General features: G+C 46.9%; 1 protein-coding gene across 1 annotated transcript in view; it reads right to left on the reverse strand.

The window, feature by feature from the left end:
• Nucleotides 1–1,923: 1,923 nt before the first annotated feature.
• Nucleotides 1,924–21,880, reverse strand: part of RNF10 (ring finger protein 10) — a 132,779-nt gene continuing 112,822 nt past the window's right edge. Inside the window, 4 exon segments of the mRNA XM_030219861.1 lie at nt 1,924–2,945; nt 11,875–12,033; nt 12,327–12,387; nt 12,583–12,674. Of these exon segments, the coding sequence (XP_030075721.1) occupies nt 2,872–2,945; nt 11,875–12,033; nt 12,327–12,387; nt 12,583–12,674 (386 nt within the window). The 3' untranslated portion in view covers nt 1,924–2,871.

Below are 21,880 nucleotides of genomic sequence, written 5' to 3' on the forward strand. Positions count from 1 at the left end.
TGCATTTACTGCTGGAGCCCTTACCACTGCCTATATAGGAAGTGGTAAGGGCTCCGGCAGTAACTGGACAGTGCAAGGAGCTGCCTGATTACCACCAGGCACACTAGAAAATACATAGGTGTGCGGGAAAACCGGAACTACCACCAGGCTCCTGGGTGAAGCCAGCAGTAGGGCTGATTTGCTGCACACCAAGTTGGCACTAGCCCTACTGATCTTTGGTAAAAGGGCATCTAAGTTTGTACCTGAGGCAGTGGCATGACTTGAATAATTGTCACCTATAAATTTGATCACCACACATCATTCCTAGCTCCAAAAATCATTTATGAATGTTAAACAGTACCAGTGCAGATTCATGGAGTATTCCACTGTGACCCTTTACCATGTGGAAAATTGACCATTCAGTCCTACTCTTTCTTGTCTTTTAGCCACCCTGCAATTCATGAAAGGATATGGCCTCCTATCCCATGACTAATTTGCTGCAGGAGCCTCTCATGAGGGAATTTGTCAACACCTTCAGAAAATCCAATTTCTTAGCATCCAGACCAGTACAGAACTTGTGGTTATATCCATCCTGTAGCAGATGGAAACAGAAGCAACATAGTTCTATGTAACTTGTCCCTTAAGAGTACTATTTAGCCTTAGAACGCGCTAGTATTTGGCTCCAGCAGATGGTGATGAGCAGACTGCGCAGCTTCTGACTGGTTACTGAGGCAGCTGATCTAGTTGGAAAATTGGGTATCAGTTGAGCAGAGGGGTACCTCATTTGCAGTTTTAAACACTTTTAAATTAAAAACATAAAAATGGTTCCTTCACATTGATTGTAATATTTTTAACCAAAAAGGAAAAAGAAATTTTTTAAAAGTTGTACTATAAAAATAGGAAGAAATTGCTAAATCTGAAAGGATTTGGGCTGCATAAAGTGCTGAAGGTATTTAGCAAATTATGGGTCTTGATCCAAGTAGCCTGGATGCTCATCTTGTGAGGGGTAGGAGGGTGTTAATTTTGGCATACAACTGTTACTTAAATGAAATATTAATTATTGTTGGAAAAATCATGTAAAATAAACAAAAGGTTAGCCATATTCCCAATGAATACAATTTCTACATGTACAATGTTATTCAAATTAACAAACCACCATGATGCAAAGTCATACATCTATTAGTGTGTAGTTGAATGACATGCTAAACTGATGTCAGAACAAATTTTGCAACAGAACACTTGTATGCAGTAGTCATTTTACCCAAAATGTCCTCATTAAATTTTGTAGGCAGTTCAAATGCAAAGAAGTCCATTCAATTCCTATGGGCTTCATCAAATTTGGCACACCACTACCAGTTACTTTGTAAAATAAGCCCTTAGTTAAAAAAACAGCCTCTGTATGTAGACTGGCACATGAAGTGTAAATATTCTCTTCACAAAGCTAACGTGACCACTCATTTGAAACTACCAGAGGGCTTATGGTTTAGTTAATGTAAACTCTGCTCGTGAAGAGTTTGGACAGTCTGCAACAGAACCCCTGGCCATAAGCAACAAAACAGAAGAATTTATTAAAAACAGGGAGTAGTTAAGCACCTGTTTTTCAAAGCACTCATTCTTTAGTAGATATGTAAGAAAACCCAAAAGCACTGCAAACCATCCCCCCCCCCCCCCACCCCATCAATGCTAGTCCTTTTCTTCTAATTTATTAAATAAAGCAAGATATTACATTTCTATACAAAAACAACCCAAGAATGCTGGGAAGTGGGTCAAGAAGTGACAAATGGCAGTTGGTTTTGCACATGAAAGTGTCTGACACACGATTACACACCATCATCCTTCTTGTTGGACACTAATAAGATCAGAAAATAACCCAAAAGCCAGGACATACAGCAATCATCTAGACCCCCACAGCCAATAAATTAAATGAAACCAGAGCAGGCCAAGCAGCACCTTCTCATGTCTATTTATTATCACTTTTCATTTTATTCAAGAAATCCCATATTTTCAAAGCAGAAGCATGTATAATCAGCCCCTGAAAGGAGGTTTAAAAAAATCCCCACAAACATACAGGTGCATGTGTTCAGGACCTGCAACCCCAAGTATTCTCTACCCATTGTAACACTAGACTACCAAATCAGCAGATTGTTCTGTTCACTCTCCCACCTTCTAAATACCATCCAAACACAAAACAAACAAGAAAGATCAGTAAAGAAAATAAATTCAACTGGAACCAGATGTTTTCCCCTTATGAGTCTGTATAAGGGACAGAATCAGAACTACAGACTCCTCAACTTAAATGTAGTAAAATACACAGGTACCCTGAAAGTGACATTAGATTCTCCATAAACCCCATACAAAAAAAAAAAGGAGATACTTGGGTGAGAACATAAGATCACATATCAACAGCAGCTCCAGCTCAAACAAGCACCCAAAGCTAATGTCTGCCTTATACTGGCACCAGTGGCACTTCCCAGTAGCAGTGAGTGAGGAATGGAAAGGGATTCTCTGCTAGAATTTCTCTAAGGTCCTTTTCCTTCTTCCCCACCTGTTAATAGCCTAGAACAGGAAAAGATTAAAGGTTCTCTGTGATAATACACAGATTCCATACAAATTCAATTTAAAATATAATAGACACTCCTGATACTGTATGGTGAAGAGCATTTTATCATTAGATCTCTTTACAGATAAATCTTCGTGGAATCCATGGGGATGCTTGCAAATAGTCCATATTAGGCTGGCATGGAGGATGTTTCCAAGGAAGCAGGACTATACAAGTGAGGAGCAAGTTGCGCTGCATGTGCAATAGTTCCCTTTCCCATCTCAAAAAGGTGCTGAACCTTGACTGGTAGACTGTAGTTGGGATGGAGAGGAGCCAGGTAGCCCCCCTCCCATTCATTTGGTGTGGACAACAGATGTACTGAAGAGCAGTTTCTGCTTCTGCTTCTTTTTCTTTCCTCCCTTTTCCACTGTAGAGAAAACAAAATAAATATAATTCAGAACAGTCCAGAGTGGGAAAAGGAGTTGGGAGTGATGGGAGAACAAGACAGCACATTTTTGTTTGTTCATAAAATTTGATATACCACTGTGATATCACCCTTACAAGAAACCAGAGTGTTTAATACAAGTAGGATTTGGTGGTGACAACACATTATGCTGTGACGAGGGCCTGTGATGTGGAATGCCTTACCTGGTCACCAGTGTCTATGTTCAAATGTTCTGCAATTTAAGAAACTGCTAAAGACAGTCTTTTGTTCAGGCATTGTTTTTACTGCTTGATAGCAGTACTTGGGTAACAGTAGATGATTGTAGCAGCACATCCATCATAATTGTTTTATATTTTGTTTGGAATTTTTTATGTAGTTCAAAGCTAGTTATAAGTTTTTAAAATAAACAAACAAAAAAAACAAAAATACAAAGGTTCCTATAGGCCATCTATCACACATCACGATCAAAGCATGTAACAAATTAACCACCACTTCCTCACCAAACCAATGTAAGATATGCTATACTGTGTCAGGCTAAAATGTTCGAGCCCAGCATCCTGACCAACAGTGGCCACTCCAGGTCAAAAGTACAAGGCAGGATTGCAAAAAGGTAGATAAACAATGGCTTCCCCAAGCCTACATGGCTAATAATAAATAGTTTACAGCAGTGGTTCCCAAACCTGGTCCTAGAGGCACCCCAGCTAGACAGGTTTTCAGGATACCCACAATGAAAATTCATAACAGAAATTTGCATGCACTGCCACCACTGCAGGTCAATCACATAAATATTGTGGATATATTGAAAACTTGGCTGCCTGGGGTGCCACTAGTTTAGTCATCACCACAACTGTCTGAACATTTTATAAGTCCAGCTATAACCACATCTCTCATCAACAAATTACCCATCTTAATTCACCACCAAATTAAAAAAAAACAAAACACAAAAACCCTCAGATTACTTCCAATATGCTACCTATTTTCAGAGTATCTCCTAATCTCAGTACTACTGGGAAGAGTAGTTCCTTAGGTACCTGCCTTCTCATCCTTGATATTTACCTATCATATTCCTTATCAGATATTTCTTCTCCAGACATAAGAAACTTCTGGTTGCCCTTTTCTTTGCATTTTCCAGTTCCACAGTGACCAGAGGTTCCTTATATTCTTATAGTAGTGAAGTCACCCTAGATCAACAGAAGCATTCTAATAATACACTGACTTGACCAATCCCTCATCTTCAGTCATCCTATACTAGGTTAACTTGAATGTTTGGGGTTATTGGCTTGCTGCATGATCCACCTTCATCTCAGATTCAGTCCAGACAGATGGCCTGATGTTCTTTCAAATTTAATAAAAAGGCAGAATTCATTGCTTCATTAATGAATGCAAGCCATCCAGGTCCTGATGCAGCAAAACAGCCCCACATCAGGATCCTCTATCACCATGCTTGATGAAAAATTTACATTGGGAAGGCAAGGCAGCATATGACAAAACACATTGTTATTGTAACCTTATAGTTCCAATTTTCACTCTGGACAGATTATATTCCAGAAGTTTTACAAATCATCCAGATGCTCTTTGGTAAACCTAAGGCAAGCAGCATTTTTTTTTTTTTTAGAGAGCAGTGGTTTCTTCCTAGCTATCCCCTCCGATGAACACCATTCCCATTCAGTGTTTTCCCGATGGCTGATGCATCAGATTTTTACATGTCAGTCTTGGATTTTCTGCAACTTCCTAGGTAGAATCACTGCAGTCTTCATTTTTTAAGTTTTTCAATTTGTACATTCCCATACAGAGGAAGAAAACAATGACACTCAGAAATAGTTATACCACAAAATATATTCACCATCACTCAAAAAAGTTATCATCATGGGGAGCAAAGAAGACCCTCAGGGGGAGGAATGCTGGCTTCGGCCTAACCCCTGGTAAGCCTTTCCTCAGCTGAGAGGTGCCCAGCTCTACCACCAGCTGCCTTTCAGGCGCTGTGGAGGACTTGCAGCTCATCTGCATATCCTTACAGCCTTCTCCGGGGTGACACCCAGGTCCACTCCGAGCCACTCAGGGCCTCCGCTCTAGGCGCGGGGCATTTTTCTCTTTATATCTAATCTTTTTCAGTTGCTAAAGTACCTCAGTCGTTTATGGCCCCTATTCACATTCTCTTCCTAGTTCTGTCCTTTCCTAATCTTTTCCCTCACTCCCTACCTCTCTCTGCTACAGGAACTCACTGCCCATCCATTGACTTCATCACCTCACCTTCTCTACTACCCTCTTCCTCCCTCTTGGCTTTTAATCTCTGTCTCTTTCTTCCCTCCATTTTGCCTTCCCCATTCCACCTAAATACCTCTCGCCTTCGACGCCTTCGTGGCCACACCTCTCCTACTCTCCTCCGCTCTCTTTTACTCCTTCTCTTACTCTCAGCCGGTGACATCAATCCCTGGCCCTCCTCACCAACTATTATCCCAACTACAGATCTCACCGTGACCTCTCTAACCTCATCTCTATTCCTCTACTCCCCTCCTCTTCTCTGCCCTTCTCTTGTGCTCTATGGAATGCCCGCTCTATCTGTAACAAACTCCCCTATATCCAGGACCTCTTTATCTCGCGTCACCTCCATCTGCTCGCCATAACAGAAACCTGGCTCTGCCCTGATGACTCTGCTTCAGTCGCAGCCCTCTGCCATGGCGGTTATCTTTTTTTCACATACTCCTCGCCCTGCTGGTCGCAGGGGCGGTGTTGGACTACTTCTCTCTCCCTCCTCCAGATTTCAACCCCTTCTTCCACCTCAATCTCACTGTTTTTCCTCCTTTGAAGTCCACTCTATCCGTCTTTTCTCTCCTCTGCCTCTTCGAATAGCGGTCATTTATCGTCCCCCTGATTAGTCCCTTTCATCCTCTCTCAGTGACTTTGATGCCTGGCTTGCCTTCTTCCATGATCCTTCCTCCCCCTCTCTCATCCTTGGTGACTAATATTCCTGCTAATGATCCTTCCAACTCTTATATTTCCAAGTTACTCGCATTAACATCCTCCTTTAATCTCCAACTATGCTCCACCTCCCCCACTCATCAAAATGGTCACTGTCTTGATCTCATCTTCTTCTCCAACTGTTCACCCTCTAGTTTCCTTGCCTCTGATCTTCCCCTCTCTGATCACCATCTTATAACTTTCACACTTAAATCTCCTCCCTCCCAGTCCCGTCCTATCTTATGTAATTTATCTAGGAATCTTCACGATATTGACCCTTCATCTCTATCCTCCCATGTTTCAAACCTCCTCTCTACTGTGGCACCATCCACGTCTGTCAACGAGGCTGTTTCTTCTTACAACAATACTCTATCCTCTGCCTTAGACACTCTTGCACCTTTGATGACCCGCCCTATAACAAAACCCCAGCCTTGGCTGACTTCTAATATCCGCTACCTACGTTCCTGTACCCGCTCTGCCGAACGCCTCTGGCGGAAATCTCGGGCCCTTGCTGATTTCTTACACTGTAAGTTCATGCTGACCTCCTTCCAATCTGCTCTTTTACGCGCCAAACAGGATTATTAAATCCAACTGACCAACTCTCTTGGCTCTAACCCTCGACTTCTCTTCACCACATTGAACTCTTTCCTCAAGGTGCCCCCTCCCCCAACTCCCCCTTCATTATCTCCTCAGACCCTTGCTGGTTCAAAAGATAAAACTTGCATTCTCTACCTCGCCACCTCTCCCTCCACTAGTCCGTTCCCCTCTCTCTCCTTCCCCTCATTCCCTTTCCTCCTTTCCTGAAGTTACTATTGAGGAAACTACACTTCTCCTTTCTTCCTCAAAATGTACCACCTGTTCCTCTGATCCCATTCCCACCCACCTTCTTAATGCCATCTCTCCTGCTCTTATTCCTTTTATCTGTCACATTCTCAACCTCTCACTTTCCACTGCGACTGTCCCTGCTGCCTTTAAACATGCTGTGGTCACACCTCTCCTTAAGAAGCCTTCACGCGACCCTACTTGTCCCTCTAATTACCGACCCATCTCCCTTCTTCCCTTTCTCTCCAAATTACTCGAGCGTGCTGTTCACCGCTGCTGCCTTGATTTTCTGTCCTCACATGCTATTCTTGACCCACTACAATCTGGTTTTCGCCCTCTCCACTCAACAAACTGCATTTACTAAAGTCTCCAATGACCTATTACTGGCTAAATCCAAAGGTCTCTATTCCATCCTCATTCTTCTTCATCTTTCCGCTGCTTTTGACACTGTCGATCACAGCCTACTCCTCGATACCCTGTCCTCACTTGGATTCCAGGGCTCTGTCCTTTCCTGGTTCTCTTCCTACCTCTCCCTCCGCACCTTCAGTGTTCACTCTGGTGGATCCTCTTCTACTTCTACCCCTCTGCCTGTCGGCGTACCTCAGGGTTCTGTTCTTGGTCCCCTCCTCTTTTCTATCTACACTTCTTCCCTTGGTTCATTAATCTCATCCCATGGCTTTTCCTACCATCTCTATGCTGATGACTCCCAAATCTACCTTTCTACCCCTGATATCTCACCTTGCATCCAAACCAAACTTTCATCGTGCTTGTCTGACATTGCTGTCTGGATGTCTCAACACCACCTGAAATTAAACATGACCAAAACCGAGCTTCTCATTTCCCCCCCCCCCCCCCAAACCCACCTCCCCACTCCCCCCGTTTATTTCTGTTGATGGCTCTCTCACTCTCCCTGTCTCCTCAGCTCGAAACCTTGGGGTCATCCTTGACTCTTCTCTCTCCTGCTCTGATCATATCCAGCAGACTGCCAAGACCACTCGCCTCCACCTACCCTCCTCTCCTCCTTCCTGTACACATTAATTGATTTGATTACTTTATTTTTTGTCTATTAGATTGTAAGCTCTTTGAGCAGGGACTGTCTTTCTTCTATGTTTGTGCAGCGCTGCGTACGCCTTGTAGCGCTATAGAAATGCTAAATAGTAAATAGTAGTAGTAGTAAATAGCAAAATTTTAGGAAATAAAACTAAAGAAAAATTTCTACAAGCTCTGCCCAATTTTACTGACTCCCAAAAAAGAAAACCTCAAAACGTCTTCTGATCCCTAATAAAAGCATCTAAATCTAAATGGTCAAAAATACATTTCTTAATCTGTACTACTAGCAAGCACTTGCAAAGGTACAAAAATAAAAGCCCCGATACCCAGCTCAGATGCTTTCAGGAAACTTTCTTCTTGCCTGCATAATCTGCAAAACATCTGCGAACATTTATATCCTTTGCCCACAGAACAGTACTTCCTTAACCTTAAAGTGAGCCCACAAAACTTAACTCATCCTGCTCTGACACAGGCTACCAACAAAATCTTACAAAATTACTTCCCGAGAGTCTTTTGGAAATGCCATTGTCCATTCTTCCTTCAGCATTAGACCCACTCAAGAGCATCTCCCATTGACACTAAGACAAAGGAGGAGCTAGGTACATAGAAACACTTGTGTCTTATGGTTTATTAATTTGATATACACATATTAAATAGATTTACCTAAGTGGTGTAAACAGAATAAAATCACAAAGGGTAGGAAATAAGGGAGGCCTAGGTTACAAAAAAATCAATAATTAAAATATTAAAAATTAAAAGTTACAATTAAGACACAAAAGGAAAGGAAGGGAAAAAAAACAAAACAATGTAAAAGTAACAGTGCAGCTACCTTGTCGGTGGTCTAGACCATGAATATGCAAATTGGAAGTTCCTATGGAGAGAGAGCCTGATGCTTACACAGATAAGTTTGAGTCTTTTTTGGACATTTATAAAATTTAGCAAAATTTGAACATTTACTACTACTACTTAACATTTCTAGAGCGCTACTAGGGTTACGCAGCGCTGTACAAATTAACAAAGAAGGACGGTGCCTGCTCAAAGGAGCTTACAATCTAACCCTGAGAGATGGGAATATTTGATTGCAACACCGTTTTTTTTTTCTTTTTTGCCAATGAATAAGCGAAGAATTCTGAGGCTTTTTTCCTCCACTGCTGGTCGATAGTATCTTGGCTGTATTCTCATTTTTTTTAAGTGAATTGGTGCATGATTTTTTTTTTATATAATGTCAGATTATGCCAGAATAGTAAGCTAAACATGCTTGAAAAAAAGAAAAAAAAAAAGCTGTTTTGATATTAGACACTGAAAAACACACACAAGAGTAGTGTTCATTTATTTTCCTTGAGATAATGAACTCTAAAATAATTTTATCATCTGAGTTAGAAGCCTTTACAAAGGCTATCTACTGCTGTATTGGAAAATGGCAGTTGTTTGCTTTTAAAAGGGAAAGAAAAAGAAAGCAAAAATTATGGGAGGGGGGGTTGACTACTGTATAGCTGCTGATATTGGGGCATCTGTTTCAGAACAGGGCTTCTGTGAGGAATCAGACAGATCATAGGATTATCCTACTGCATGACCTTTTTCTTTTTCACAGTGCGTTGGGGAGTTTATGGATGGGAGTGTGGTGTGGAGGTATGCCTGGGAATTTGTACAGTGTGCATGGGGATTGTGGAGTGTTTGGTGTATATGTGTGAGGGGGTGAGGTGTGTTTCATGTAGAAGGATGCCTTTGATTTCTCCCTGTGTGTTCTTGCAGGGGGGTTAAGGTGGTTTTGGGGAGAGGGGTTGAGGGACAAGTTAGGTTGTATGGTGGCTTCTGGGAATGAGTGGTAAATTAGAAGTTTCACTTACGTGTTTTAAAATTGTGGACCTGGTGAGGGGCTGGGAACTGGGTTCCTAGACTAGTGTCTTTCAGGGAATGTTGGAGTTACTAAGGGAATCTCCTTGATGGTGTGTTCCTGGAATGTAGCAGGGGTCAACTCATCTATGAAAAAAGCAAAGATCAGGCAAGTTTAAAAAAAAAAGGGGGGTACACATGTGGCATGTTTACAAGAGACCCCATCTTACTGATCTTGATCATGAAAAACTAAAGTGAGGTTGGGTGGAGGAGGTGGTTTACTCTTCAGATACTATCGCATTGGTGCTGGGGTGGCTATATTGATCAGTAAACTCATTTCTATCCAGATAAATCAAACCTTAAAGGATACAGATGGAAGATATGTGTTGCTCCATCTGACCATCCAGAATAAGGAGCTTGTTCTCTTGAATGTGTATAACCCAATGTCTTTAGAATGGAATTTTACCGGCAACTCATAAAACTTGGTGGTCCCTATTTGCATTTCCCACTCCGCTCATGGTGGTGGGAGATTTTAATGCTTTGTTTTACCCCTCTCTGGATAAGGCAAGGGAGCCTATCTTGGTTGATTTAAGGGTTAGCAGGAAAATTAAACAGCTTTGTAATATGTTAGATTTAGTTGATCCATGGCACATTTTGCACCCCTTGGATAAGGATTCACCCATTTAGCCCATGCACATCCAGTCATGTCACATTTGGATTATATGTTTCTAACTTCTACTACCTTCATCCTCTATTCAGGAGGGGCCATTGGTCTTCTCACCTTATCAGATCACGTTATGATATGGCTGGATGTACATGGGATCATGGGAGACCAGGGGAGAGTAAGCACCTAGCGGTTTCTGACTTACCTCTATGGTAATCCTCAATATAGGCATTTCATAGTTCAGAAATGGAAGCAATATGTGGATAATGCCCAGCATGTCTATGATTCCATATTGTTTTGGGAAGCCACAAAAACAGTGCTAAAGGGGGAAACAGTAGCATATGTAGCTGCCAAACGTAAGCGTTATGCCAGGGAATTGTTGTATTTGGAGAAGCTGGTCGATAGATATAAGAGGCTCTGGATCTCTTTTCCTACTACTGTTATCAGAGAACTTACAGGTGGCTTGGGTGGCCTAAAATATTAAGGTACACGGGAGAACAGTGAAATCACGATTATATTACCCTTGTAGGGGAATCGAGATTTGGATCCTGATTTCTCAAAATTGTATCTAAAGCAGTGGACTGTTAGGGGACTGATTTATATTCGGACTTGGCAAATGAGGAAGGCACAATTAAAACTTTTGAAGAACTCCAACATGAGGGCTATTTGCACTTAATGGACTGGTTTTGGTATAACCAAGTTAAGCATTATGAATCAACACTGCCCTCATTGAGTGAGGATGCAGTAGGCTCATTAGTGGAAACTTTAATGCGCTTGTGGAGCCTTGACCCTAAGTTCAGCTGTGAGCAGTTGGCCTTGGTTTGGAATGTGGAATTACTGCTGGAGGAGCGTGTTACAAGCGATGGCTTGCGATTGTTGATGAAACATCTTAAATGGCTCGCCCGGTCTGTAAGGCTACGGAACAGCAGTACAAATTTCTTGTCTTTACTTTTCTTCACATTGTGCCTATCTGGCTAAAATAGCAGACTCAGTTGCCTGCCCTAAGTGTGTGGATACTCCTACATCTTTGGTACGTATATTTGGGACCTATATACTGAAAATGTTAGTGTGCTACTTAAGAAATCAGTTGATGTTTCACAATTGTGGTTTAAACGAAAATTGGTCACTGTTGTGTTGTACTGTTTTGAGTGACTTTAATAAACTAAAATAACAAACAAGAGCAAGATCACTCAGAAGGACGAACACATGACACTGCTCCATAGAAAAGAGCAAATTGGCTTGGTCCCAACATGACAGTGGTGGGTGGGAAGGTGCGCAAACACACAATGCACAGCTCTTAAAAGACTTCTAGAAGTTGCTAGAGAGTGGTTCCTGCACTGGGCTCCGTCAGATGACGTTACCCATCAGAGTAGGCATATCACCCTGCTTGTCCTCAGAGAAAAAATAGTTACCCAGACAATTCACATTGGCTCTCCTTAATAAGCTAGATCTATCCATCTGGCTGATAACACTTATTTTTCCACAGTAGTCTCTACCATTTTGCCTGTACAAACTTCAGGACTACCAGTCTGAAGTTTCTAACTACCATCTTGTTGCTCTCTCCGTTCCCTTGTCAACTCTTACCCACGAGTGGATGAGAAACAGGTGGGGTGTCTAATTTCAGGAAGGCAGCTTCAATGGCTTCACTAAAGGAGTTCTGGAAGCTAGGTACTGGGGCCTGGTCAGAACCATCACTTTCACCATCACTATCTGCAGCAGCAAGCAGTGTTGGGCTGTTTTCACCTGCAAAGAGAGTCAAGAATCCTAATACAGCAGTCTCTTCCTCCCAAAACTCCATGCACAATAAACCTGCCCCCTCTGAATTCCCCAGCACTAGAACACCATCTCATTACCATCAAGGACCCAAGTTCCCTGTGGCATCTTGAGGGTACATTCAGTGACATCAGAATGATGTATGGAAAATTTAGTGTGTCCCCAAAAAAAAGTAGCACAAACAAGTAAGCAAATAGAAGAACTGCTCCATCAAAGCAAACCAGGGGCCCTGCTCTTCATCTCAGCAGTGTTTTATCCCATACCTTTTCTCATTGGGGTAGATTTTGGCCACACTTCACATTTTGCTTTCCCTGTGCTCAGCATCTACAGAAGGAAAGAAAGAAAGAAAGAAAAAAGATAAAACTAAATTTCCACTCTGTCATCTCTCAAGCTGCATTCATTTTAGATTGGCCATCTTCATCCACCAATATGTCTTGTATCCATTTGCATAGCTATATCTCCCATCCAGTAACCACCTCTTACCTCCCTACCCCTATCCACAGCATGGCAAGTACTTACTTGTGCAAAGGAAGGTAAACGAGACCCCTCTTCCCCCTTGACCAACAAGTCATCTTGTCTCATCACTGGGGAAAATGGAAGTAACATGGAGTCTACATGAAAACAAAAGCCAAGTCAAAGATCTCCAGTTCTCCTTCCCTTACCAACACATTCAATTCAAACATGAAATGTATAAATCCCATCCTGTTTGCCCATCTCCCTCTCCCAGCCCACTTATCACATATGTGATCCTTGGAATTTCAGTTTTTATTCTTCATTCACTCTATACCCTCATGCATCTTGGTCCTTCCTCACTCCTGCCCCAATACTGACCAAGAGAAGAGTATGAAAGCACCTCACACCAAGTCATTCTCCTGTTACCAGGATGTAATGCAGGCTTCATATTGCCGAGAGAGCAGATATTTAAAAATCGAAGTTTAAGTCAGGCCCTGGAGGCAGAAGAGGACATAGCCCTAATTTCTCCTCCTGCCTGCCTTAGCTACAGAAAGAGAAATTAGGTCTTAACTGATCATTTCTTTCCATTTGTCCTTCCCACTATTCCAGAACCTGTGGGATAACTGTCCATCTATCAGAAGGTGAAGATAAAGCACTGAACACTTAGCTGAAACATCTCTCTTGAAATCCAGTCCAGCTCCTCAGTATTTACATAGTCAAGCAGTAAGGAGAAGCTGTGAGGGAAAATAACCTGCACTGCTGTTGGCCAAGGCCCCTCAGTGTTAATGCTCTGGGCTCTGAGGTTCAAAATCCATCAAGAATCTGCTGGAAATCTTTAGTCTCAGAGCGGGAGTGAGGAGAGTAGAGAGACTCTACACAGAGACCTTGTTCAAACCTGTGAGCAGTTATATTTTTCCTGAACTGCCCAGGAAGTACTCTGGTAGTGAAAGCGAATGCTACATACCTGTAGAAGGTATTCTCCGAGGACAGCAGGCTGATTGTTCTCACTGATGGGTGACGTCCACGGCAGCCCCTCCAATCGGAAACTTCACTAGCAAAGTCCTTTGCTAGCCCTCGCGCGCCCGCGCGCACCGCGCATGCGCGGCCGTCTTCCCGCCCGAAACCGGCTCGAGCCGGCCAGTCCAGTATGTAGCAAGACAATACACTTCAAGGGAAGACACAACTCCAAAGGGGAGGCGGGCGGGTTTGTGAGAACAATCAGCCTGCTGTCCTCGGAGAATACCTTCTACAGGTATGTAGCATTCGCTTTCTCCGAGGACAAGCAGGCTGCTTGTTCTCACTGATGGGGTATCCCTAGCCCCCAGGCTCACTCAAAACAACAACATTGGTCAATTGGGCCTCGCAACGGCGAGGACATAACTGAGATTGACCTAAAAAATTTACCAACTAACTGAGAGTGTAGCCTGGAACAGAACAAACAGGGCCCTCGGGGGGTGGAGTTGGATCCTAAAGCCCAAACAGGTTCTGAAGAACTGACTGCCCGAACCGACTGTCACGTCGGGTATCCTGCTGCAGGCAGTAATGAGATGTGAATGTGTGGACAGATGACCACGTCGCAGCTTTGCAAATTTCCTCCATGGTGGCTGACTTCAAGTGGGCTACCGACGCTGCCATGGCTCTAACATTATGAGCCGTGACATGACCCTCAAGAGCCAGCCCAGCCTGGGCGTAAGTGAAGGAAATGCAATCTGCTAGCCAATTGGATATGGTGCGTTTCCCTACAGCCACTCCCCTCTTGTTGGGATCAAAAGAAACAAACAATTGGGCGGACTGTCTGTGGGGCTGTGTCCGCTCCAGATAGAAGGCCAATGCTCTCTTGCAGTCCAATGTGTGCAGCTGACGTTCAGCAGGGCAGGAATGAGGACGGGGAAAGAATGTTGGCAAGACAATTGACTGGTTCAGATGGAACTCCGACACAACCTTTGGCAGAAACTTAGGGTGAGTGCGGAGGACTACTCTGTTGTGATGAAATTTGGTGTAAGGGGCCTGGGCTACCAGGGCCTGAAGCTCACTGACTCTACGAGCCGAGGTAACTGCCACCAAGAAAATGACCTTCCAGGTCAAGTACTTCGGATGGCAGGAATTCAGTGGCTCGAAAGGAGGTTTCATCAGCTGGGTGAGAACGACATTGAGATCCCATGACACTGTAGGAGGCTTGACAGGGGGCTTTGACAAAAGCAAACCTCTCATGAAGCGAACAACTAAAGGCTGTCCTGAGATCGGCTTACCTTCCACTTGGTAATGGTATGCACTGATTGCACTAAGGTGAACCCTTACGGAGTTGGTCTTCAGACCAGACTCAGACAAGTGGAGAAGGTATTCAAGCAGGGTCTGTGTAGGACAAGAGCGAGGATCTAGGGCCTTGCTGTCACACCAGACGGCAAACCTCCTCCAATGAAAGAAGTAACTTCTCTTAGTGGAGTCTTTCCTGGAAGCAAGCAAGATGCGGGAGACACCCTCTGGCAGACCCAAAGAGGCAAAGTCTACGCCCTCAACATCCAGGCCGTGAGAGCCAGGGACTGGAGGTTGGGATGCAGAAGAGCCCCTTCGTCCTGCGTGATGAGGGTCGGAAAACACTCCAATCTCCACGGTTCTTCGGAGGATAACTCCAGAAGAAGAGGGAACCAGATCTGACGCGGCCAAAAGGGAGCAATCAGAATCATGGTGCCTCGGTCTTGCTTGAGTTTCAACAAAGTCTTCCCCACCAGAGGAATGGGAGGATAAGCATACAGCAGACCTTCCCCCCAATCCAGGAGGAAGGCATCCGACGCCAGTCTGCCGTGGGCCTGAAGCCTGGAACAGAACTGAGGGACCTTGTGGTTCACTTGAGATGCGAAGAGATCTACCAGGGGGGTGCCCCACGCCCGGAAGATCTGCCGCACCACACGGGAATTGAGCGACCACTCGTGAGGTTGCATAATCCTGCTCAACCTGTCGGCCAGACTGTTGTTTACGCCTGCCAGATATGTGGCTTGGAGCACCATGCCTTGACGGCGAGCCCAAAGCCACATGCTGACGGCTTCCTGACACAGGGGGCGAGATCCGGTGCCCCCCTGCTTGTTGACATAGTACATGGCAACCTGATTGTCTGTCTGAATTTGGATAATTTGGTGGGACAGCCGATCTCTGAAAGCCTTCAGAGCGTTCCAGATCGCTCGCAACTCCAGAAGATTGATCTGTAGATCGCTTTCTTGGAGGGACCACCTTCCTTGGGTGTGAAGCCCATCGACATGAGCTCCCCATCCCAGGAGAGACGCATCCGTGGTCAGCACTTTTTGAGGCTGAGGAATTTGGAAGGGACGTCCCAGAGTCAAATTGGAGCAAATCGTCCACCAATACAGGGATTCGAGAAAACTCGTGGACAGGTGGATCACGTCCTCTAGACCCCCGGCGGCCTGATACCACTGGGAGGCTAGGGTCCATTGAGCAGATCTCATGTGAAGGCGGGCCATGGGAGTCACATGAACTGTGGAGGCCATGTGGCCCAGCAATCTCAACATCTGCCGAGCTGTGATCTGCTGGGACGCTCGTACCCGCGAGACGAGGGACAACAAGTTGTTGGCCCTCGCCTCTGGGAGATAGGCGCGAGCCGTCCGAGAATCCAGCAGGGCTCCGATGAATTCGAGTTTCTGCACTGGGAGAAGATGGGACTTTGGGTAATTTATCACAAACCCCAGTAGCTCCAGGAGGCGAATAGTCATCTGCATGGACTGCAGGGCTCCTGCCTCGGATGTGTTCTTCACCAGCCAATCGTCGAGATATGGGAACACGTGCACCCCCAGCCTGCGAAGCGCCGCTGCTACCACAGCTAGGCACTTTGTGAACACCCTGGGCGCAGAGGCGAGCCCAAAGGGTAGCACACAGTACTGGAAGTGGCGTGCGCCCAGCCGAAATCGCAGATACTGTCTGTGAGCTGGCAGTATCGGGATGTGTGTGTAGGCATCCTTCAAGTCCAGAGAGCATAGCCAATCGTTTTGCTGAATCATGGGGAGAAGGGTGCCCAGGGAAAGCATCCTGAACTTTTCTTTTACGAGATATTTGTTCAGGGCCCTTAGGTCTAGGATGGGACGCATCCCCCCTGTTTTCTTTTCCACAAGGAAGTACCTGGAATAGAACCCCAGCCCTTCTTGCCCGGATGGCACGGGCTCGACCGCATTGGCGCTGAGAAGGGCGGAGAGTTCCTCTGCAAGTACCTGCTTGTGCTGGAAGCTGTAGGACTGAGCTCCCGGTGGACAATTTGGAGGTTGAGAGGCCAAATTGAGGGAGTATCCTTGCCGGACTATTTGGAGAACCCACTGATCGGAGGTTATGAGAGGCCACCTTTGGTGAAAAGCTTTCAACCTCCCTCCGACAGGCAGGTCGCCCGGCACTGACACTTGGGTGTCGGCTATGCTCTGCTGGAGCCAGTCAAAAGCTCGCCCCTTGCTTTTGCTGGGGAGCCGCGGGGCCTTGCTGATTCGCACGCTGCTGACGAGAGCGAGCGCGCTGGGGCTTAGCCTGGGCCGCAGGCTGTCGGGAAGGAGGATTGTACCTACGCTTGCCAGAAGTATAGGGAACAGTCTTCCTTCCCCCGAAAAATCGTCTACCTGTAGAGGTAGAAGCTGAAGGCTGCCGGCGGGCGAACTTGTCGAATGCGGTGTCCCGCTGGTGGAGAGACTCTACCACCTGCTCGACTTTTTCGCCAAAAATGTTATCCGCACGGCAAGGCAAGTCCGTAATCCGCTGCTGGACTCTATTCTCCAGGTCGGCGGCACGCAGCCATGAGAGCCTGCGCATCACCACACCTTGAGCAGCGGCCCTGGACGCAACATCAAAAGTGTCATAAACTCCTCTGGCCAGGAATTTTCTGCACGCCTTCAGCTGCCTGACCACCTCCTGAAAAGGCTTGGCTTGCTCAGGGGGAAGAGCATCAACCAAGCCCGCCAACTGCCGCACATTATTCCGCATGTGTATGCTCGTGTAGAGCTGGTAAGACTGGATCTTGGACACGAGCATAGAGGAATGGTAGGCCTTCCTCCCAAAGGAGTCTAAGGTTCTAGCGTCCTTGCCCGGGGGCGCCGAAGCATGTTCCCTAGAACTCTTAGCCTTCTTTAGGGCCAAATCCACAACTCCAGAGTCATGAGGCAACTGAGTGCGCATCAGCTCTGGGTCCCCATGGATCCGGTACTGGGACTCGATCTTCTTGGGAATGTGGGGATTAGTTAATGGTTTGGTCCAGTTCGCAAGCAATGTCTTCTTCAGGACATGGTGCAAGGGAACAGTGGACGCTTCCTTAGGTGGAGAAGGATAGTCCAGGAGCTCAAACATTTCAGCCCTGGGCTCGTCCTCCACAACCACCGGGAAGGGGATGGCCGTAGACATCTCCCGGACAAAGGAGGCAAAAGACAGACTCTCGGGAGGAGAAAGCTGTCTCTCAGGAGAGGGAGTGGGATCAGACGGAAGACCCCCAGACTCCTCGTCAGAGAAATATCTGGGATCTTCCTCTTCCTCCCACGAGGCCTCACCCTCGGTGTCAGACACAAGTTCACGGACCTGTGTCTGCAACCTCGCCCTGCTCGACTCCGTGGAACCCTGTCCACGATGGGGGCGTCGAGAGGTAGACTCCCTCGCCCGCATCGGCGAAGCTCCCTCCGCCGACGTAGTCGGGGAGCCTTCCTGGGAGGTGGCCGCGGTCGGTACCGCACGCGGTACCGACGTCGGGGACCTCAACCTGGGCGATGGGCCAGCCGGCGCCACGCTCGACGGTACCGGTGGCGCAAGCACCGCCGGTACCGGAGGGGTAGGGCGCAACAGCTCTCCCAGAATCTCTGGGAGAACGGCCCGGAGGCTCTCGTTTAGAGCGGCTGCAGAGAAAGGCTGAGGGGTCGATGCAGGCGTCGACGTCAGTACCTGTTCCGGGCGTGGAGGCTGTTCCGGGCTGTCCAGAGCGGAGCGCATCGACACCTCCTGAACAGAGGGTGAGCGGTCCTCTCGGTGCCGATGCCTGCTGGGTGCCGAATCCCTCGGCGACCCAGAGCTCTCGGTGCCGACACGGGGAGGAGACCGGTGTCGATGCTTCTTCGATTTCTTCCGAAGCATGTCACCGGAGCTCCCCGGCACCGACGAGGAGGACGTCGAATCCACCCGTCGCTTCCTCGGGGCCGAGACTGAAGAAGGTCGATCTCGGGGGGGCTGTACCGCAGGAGCCCTCAGGGTAGGCGGAGACCCACCCGAGGGCTCACCGCCACCAGCAGGGGAATGGACAGCCCTCACCTGCACTCCACCCGATGCACCACCGTCCGACGACATCAGCAGACGAGGTCCTGGTACCACCGACGTCGATGCAGCTATCCGATGTCTCGGCGCCGATGCAGAGGCCCGATGCCTCGATGCACTCGATGCAGGGGCGGCCGAGGAAGATGGTCTGGACGCTGACGACGTCGATGCACTCGAAGATCCCGGTGCCGATGCCGACGAAGAGCCCGAGAACAACACGTTCCACTGGGCTAGTCTCGCTACCTGAGTCCGCCTTTGAAGCAGGGAACACAGACTGCAGTTCTGAGGGCGGTGCTCGGCCCCCAGACACTGAAGACACGACGAGTGTCGATCAGTGAGCGAGATAACCCGGGCGCACTGGGTGCACTTCTTGAAGCCGCTGGAAGGCTTCGATGTCATGGGCGGAAAAATCACGCCGGCGAAATCAAAAGCCGAAATGGCGAAATTCGAAGCACCAAATTTAGAGGGAGAAAAAATCTCGACCGAGGCCGAAAAAAAGGCCTACCCCGACGACGAAAGAAAACTTACCGGGGCAAAAAAGCTGGAAGTACGGGGAGGATTTACACGAAACCCGGCGGGGGGTTTCCGGAGCACTTCCCGACTATGACAGAGCTTTCCCGAAGGAAAAAAAACACGTTCAAACGAATTGGACGCGCGAGGTCGACTTTCCGGGGCTCGACACGGCGAAAACACGACCGTACCGAGTGCGGACAAAAGAAGACTGGCCGGCTCGAGCCGGTTTCGGGCGGGAAGACGGCCGCGCATGCGCGGTGCGCGCGGGCGCGCGAGGGCTAGCAAAGGACTTTGCTAGTGAAGTTTCCGATTGGAGGGGCTGCCGTGGACGTCACCCATCAGTGAGAACAAGCAGCCTGCTTGTCCTCGGAGAATAAGTGTTACGTTAAATGTTGATACCAGTTTAATTTACCTGTTATTGTTTGCTAATTACACCCTATTCCTAAATTCACTGTTCTACCTTTTTCTAGCAATAAACATTAGCTCTATTGTCCTAGACTAAGAATCCTGGTGTTTGTGTACTTGGTCTAGGAACTGTGGGACACTGGGATTGTGGCCAGTGTGTCCTTAAACCATCGGGGAATTAACTTGCGGATGGAAGACTCGCCCAGAAGCAAGCATAACCCAGTGCAGCTGGGGGGAGGAGGGTATGCCAGTATAGAGCATGTGCCCAGGTGCAAGTGGACCTGAGCAGTGCTAAGACAGACCCTTTAGGTGGCCGCAGAGTTACCCCCCCGGTGAGTGCTAGGCATTTCGTGACAATGTGTCTCCAGCCAGGGATGCAGTGGGGCATCAATCCCCATCAAGACCGGTTCTTTCCGAAGGCTAAAGAACTTGGGCATTCCTTTTCATCGCCATCAAGCCCAGAAACAAAGAACCCCATTGGTCTAGTATCAGCCGACAACCTTGGCTGGATTTTTCCCATTCTCCCAGGTCCAAGGAGTACCTGCTGATAAAGTCCGCCTCCACATTTAAGGACCCGGCGATATGAGCTGCCGACAAACAGAGACAATTTTTCTCCATCCAACTCATAAGGGAGACCACCTCCACCAGACAGCTGCGGGTCCCACCTTGCTTGTTGATATAAGCCACTGTGGTTGCATTGTCGGAGAAAACTCAGACCAAGGCCCCAGCTAGAAAGGGAACAAAGTCACATAATACTTTCTGCACTGCCGAGCTCCAAGCAATTTAATTGACCACTGAGGAATCCATCCAAGTGCATTATTCCAGATGGAACTTGTATTGTGCACCCCAATCTGACTTGCTGGCATCCATTGTATTATCTGAAAGGGAGCTCCGACCGTCAAATTCCTGGGTGACAACCGCCACTGCATGATCCGTCTAGCAACCTGTGTCCAAGGAATATGACGGTCGTACTTCTACGACACTGTAGACCAGCGGCTGAAGAGATTCCTGTAATGGCTGCAAATGAGCCCTTGCCCATGGCACCACTTCCATCACTGGCCCCAGAACTTTGGACTGCCTTGACTAAGATGACGAATCTGTTAAACCAGCTTCGACCTCCAGTGCTCTGTGAAGAAGATCCTTCTCTCATGTTGTATCGAACAGAACATCCAGATACTCCAGCATCTGCTATGGAGTTAGTCTGCTCCTCTCAAAATTGATCGCCCAACCCAACAACTGCAGAAGACTGACAACTTTGTGGTCACACTGTCAGAACAGAATGACGAACAAATGAGCCAGCTGTTGAGAACTGTGATTTCCTGGCACTGAAGGAAGGCCGCCGCCACCACCACCACCACCACCACCACCACCACCACCATAAACTTGGTAAATGAAGCTGAGGCGAGATCAAAGAGCAAAGCCCTGAAATGGAAATGACGACCCAGCACTGCAAAATTAAAAACCTCTGATGCAGCCCATATGGGTATATGCAAGTACATCTCCATGAACCAAGGCTATAACTGCTCTTAACATTTCCTTGTGAAAGCTAGACACTCTGAGGAAGTAGTTTAGGCCTTTGAGATCTAAGACCGGATGAAAGGGGCCTTTTTTCTTTGGGACAAGGAAGTAGACTCATTATATGCCTTCCCCTGTTTGGCCTGGGGAACTAGAAAAACGGACCGGAGCACCAGAAAGGAATCTATGGTGGCCTGAACCTCAACCGCCTTGGTTCCCTTTCAACAAGGAGACTGCAAGAAGAGAGAAGTGACTGAGCCGGAGAACTCCAACTTGTAACCTTCTATAAGAATATCCAGGACCCACAAATCTGATGTGATTTTGGCCCGCTCCTCCTGAAACTCCTGAAGACGTCCTCCCACTGAAGGAAGAGAAGACTAGACCAGCCTTGCATCATTGCAAAGTTCTAGAGGCACTAGATGCTCTAGCTGACAGAGGACAATCTTCTGTCCACATGAAAGGAAGATTGGCGTGCCTGAAAGTGGGACTTCTGACCATATTGCTGATAACCAGGCTGATACTGTCTGCAGTCTCAAAAATCGACATCAAGAGCCCCTTGAAGACAGATGACCTGACGCTTTTGGCTTATCCTCTGGAAACTGCTGTGACAGTTACCTCTATTCTCCAAGTTACTGAGATCTCTCCAAATAACCAC

The sequence above is a fragment of the Microcaecilia unicolor genome, chromosome 11 (genome assembly GCF_901765095.1).
Source record: "Microcaecilia unicolor chromosome 11, aMicUni1.1, whole genome shotgun sequence".
In the NCBI taxonomy this organism is placed as follows: Eukaryota; Metazoa; Chordata; class Amphibia; order Gymnophiona; family Siphonopidae; genus Microcaecilia; species Microcaecilia unicolor.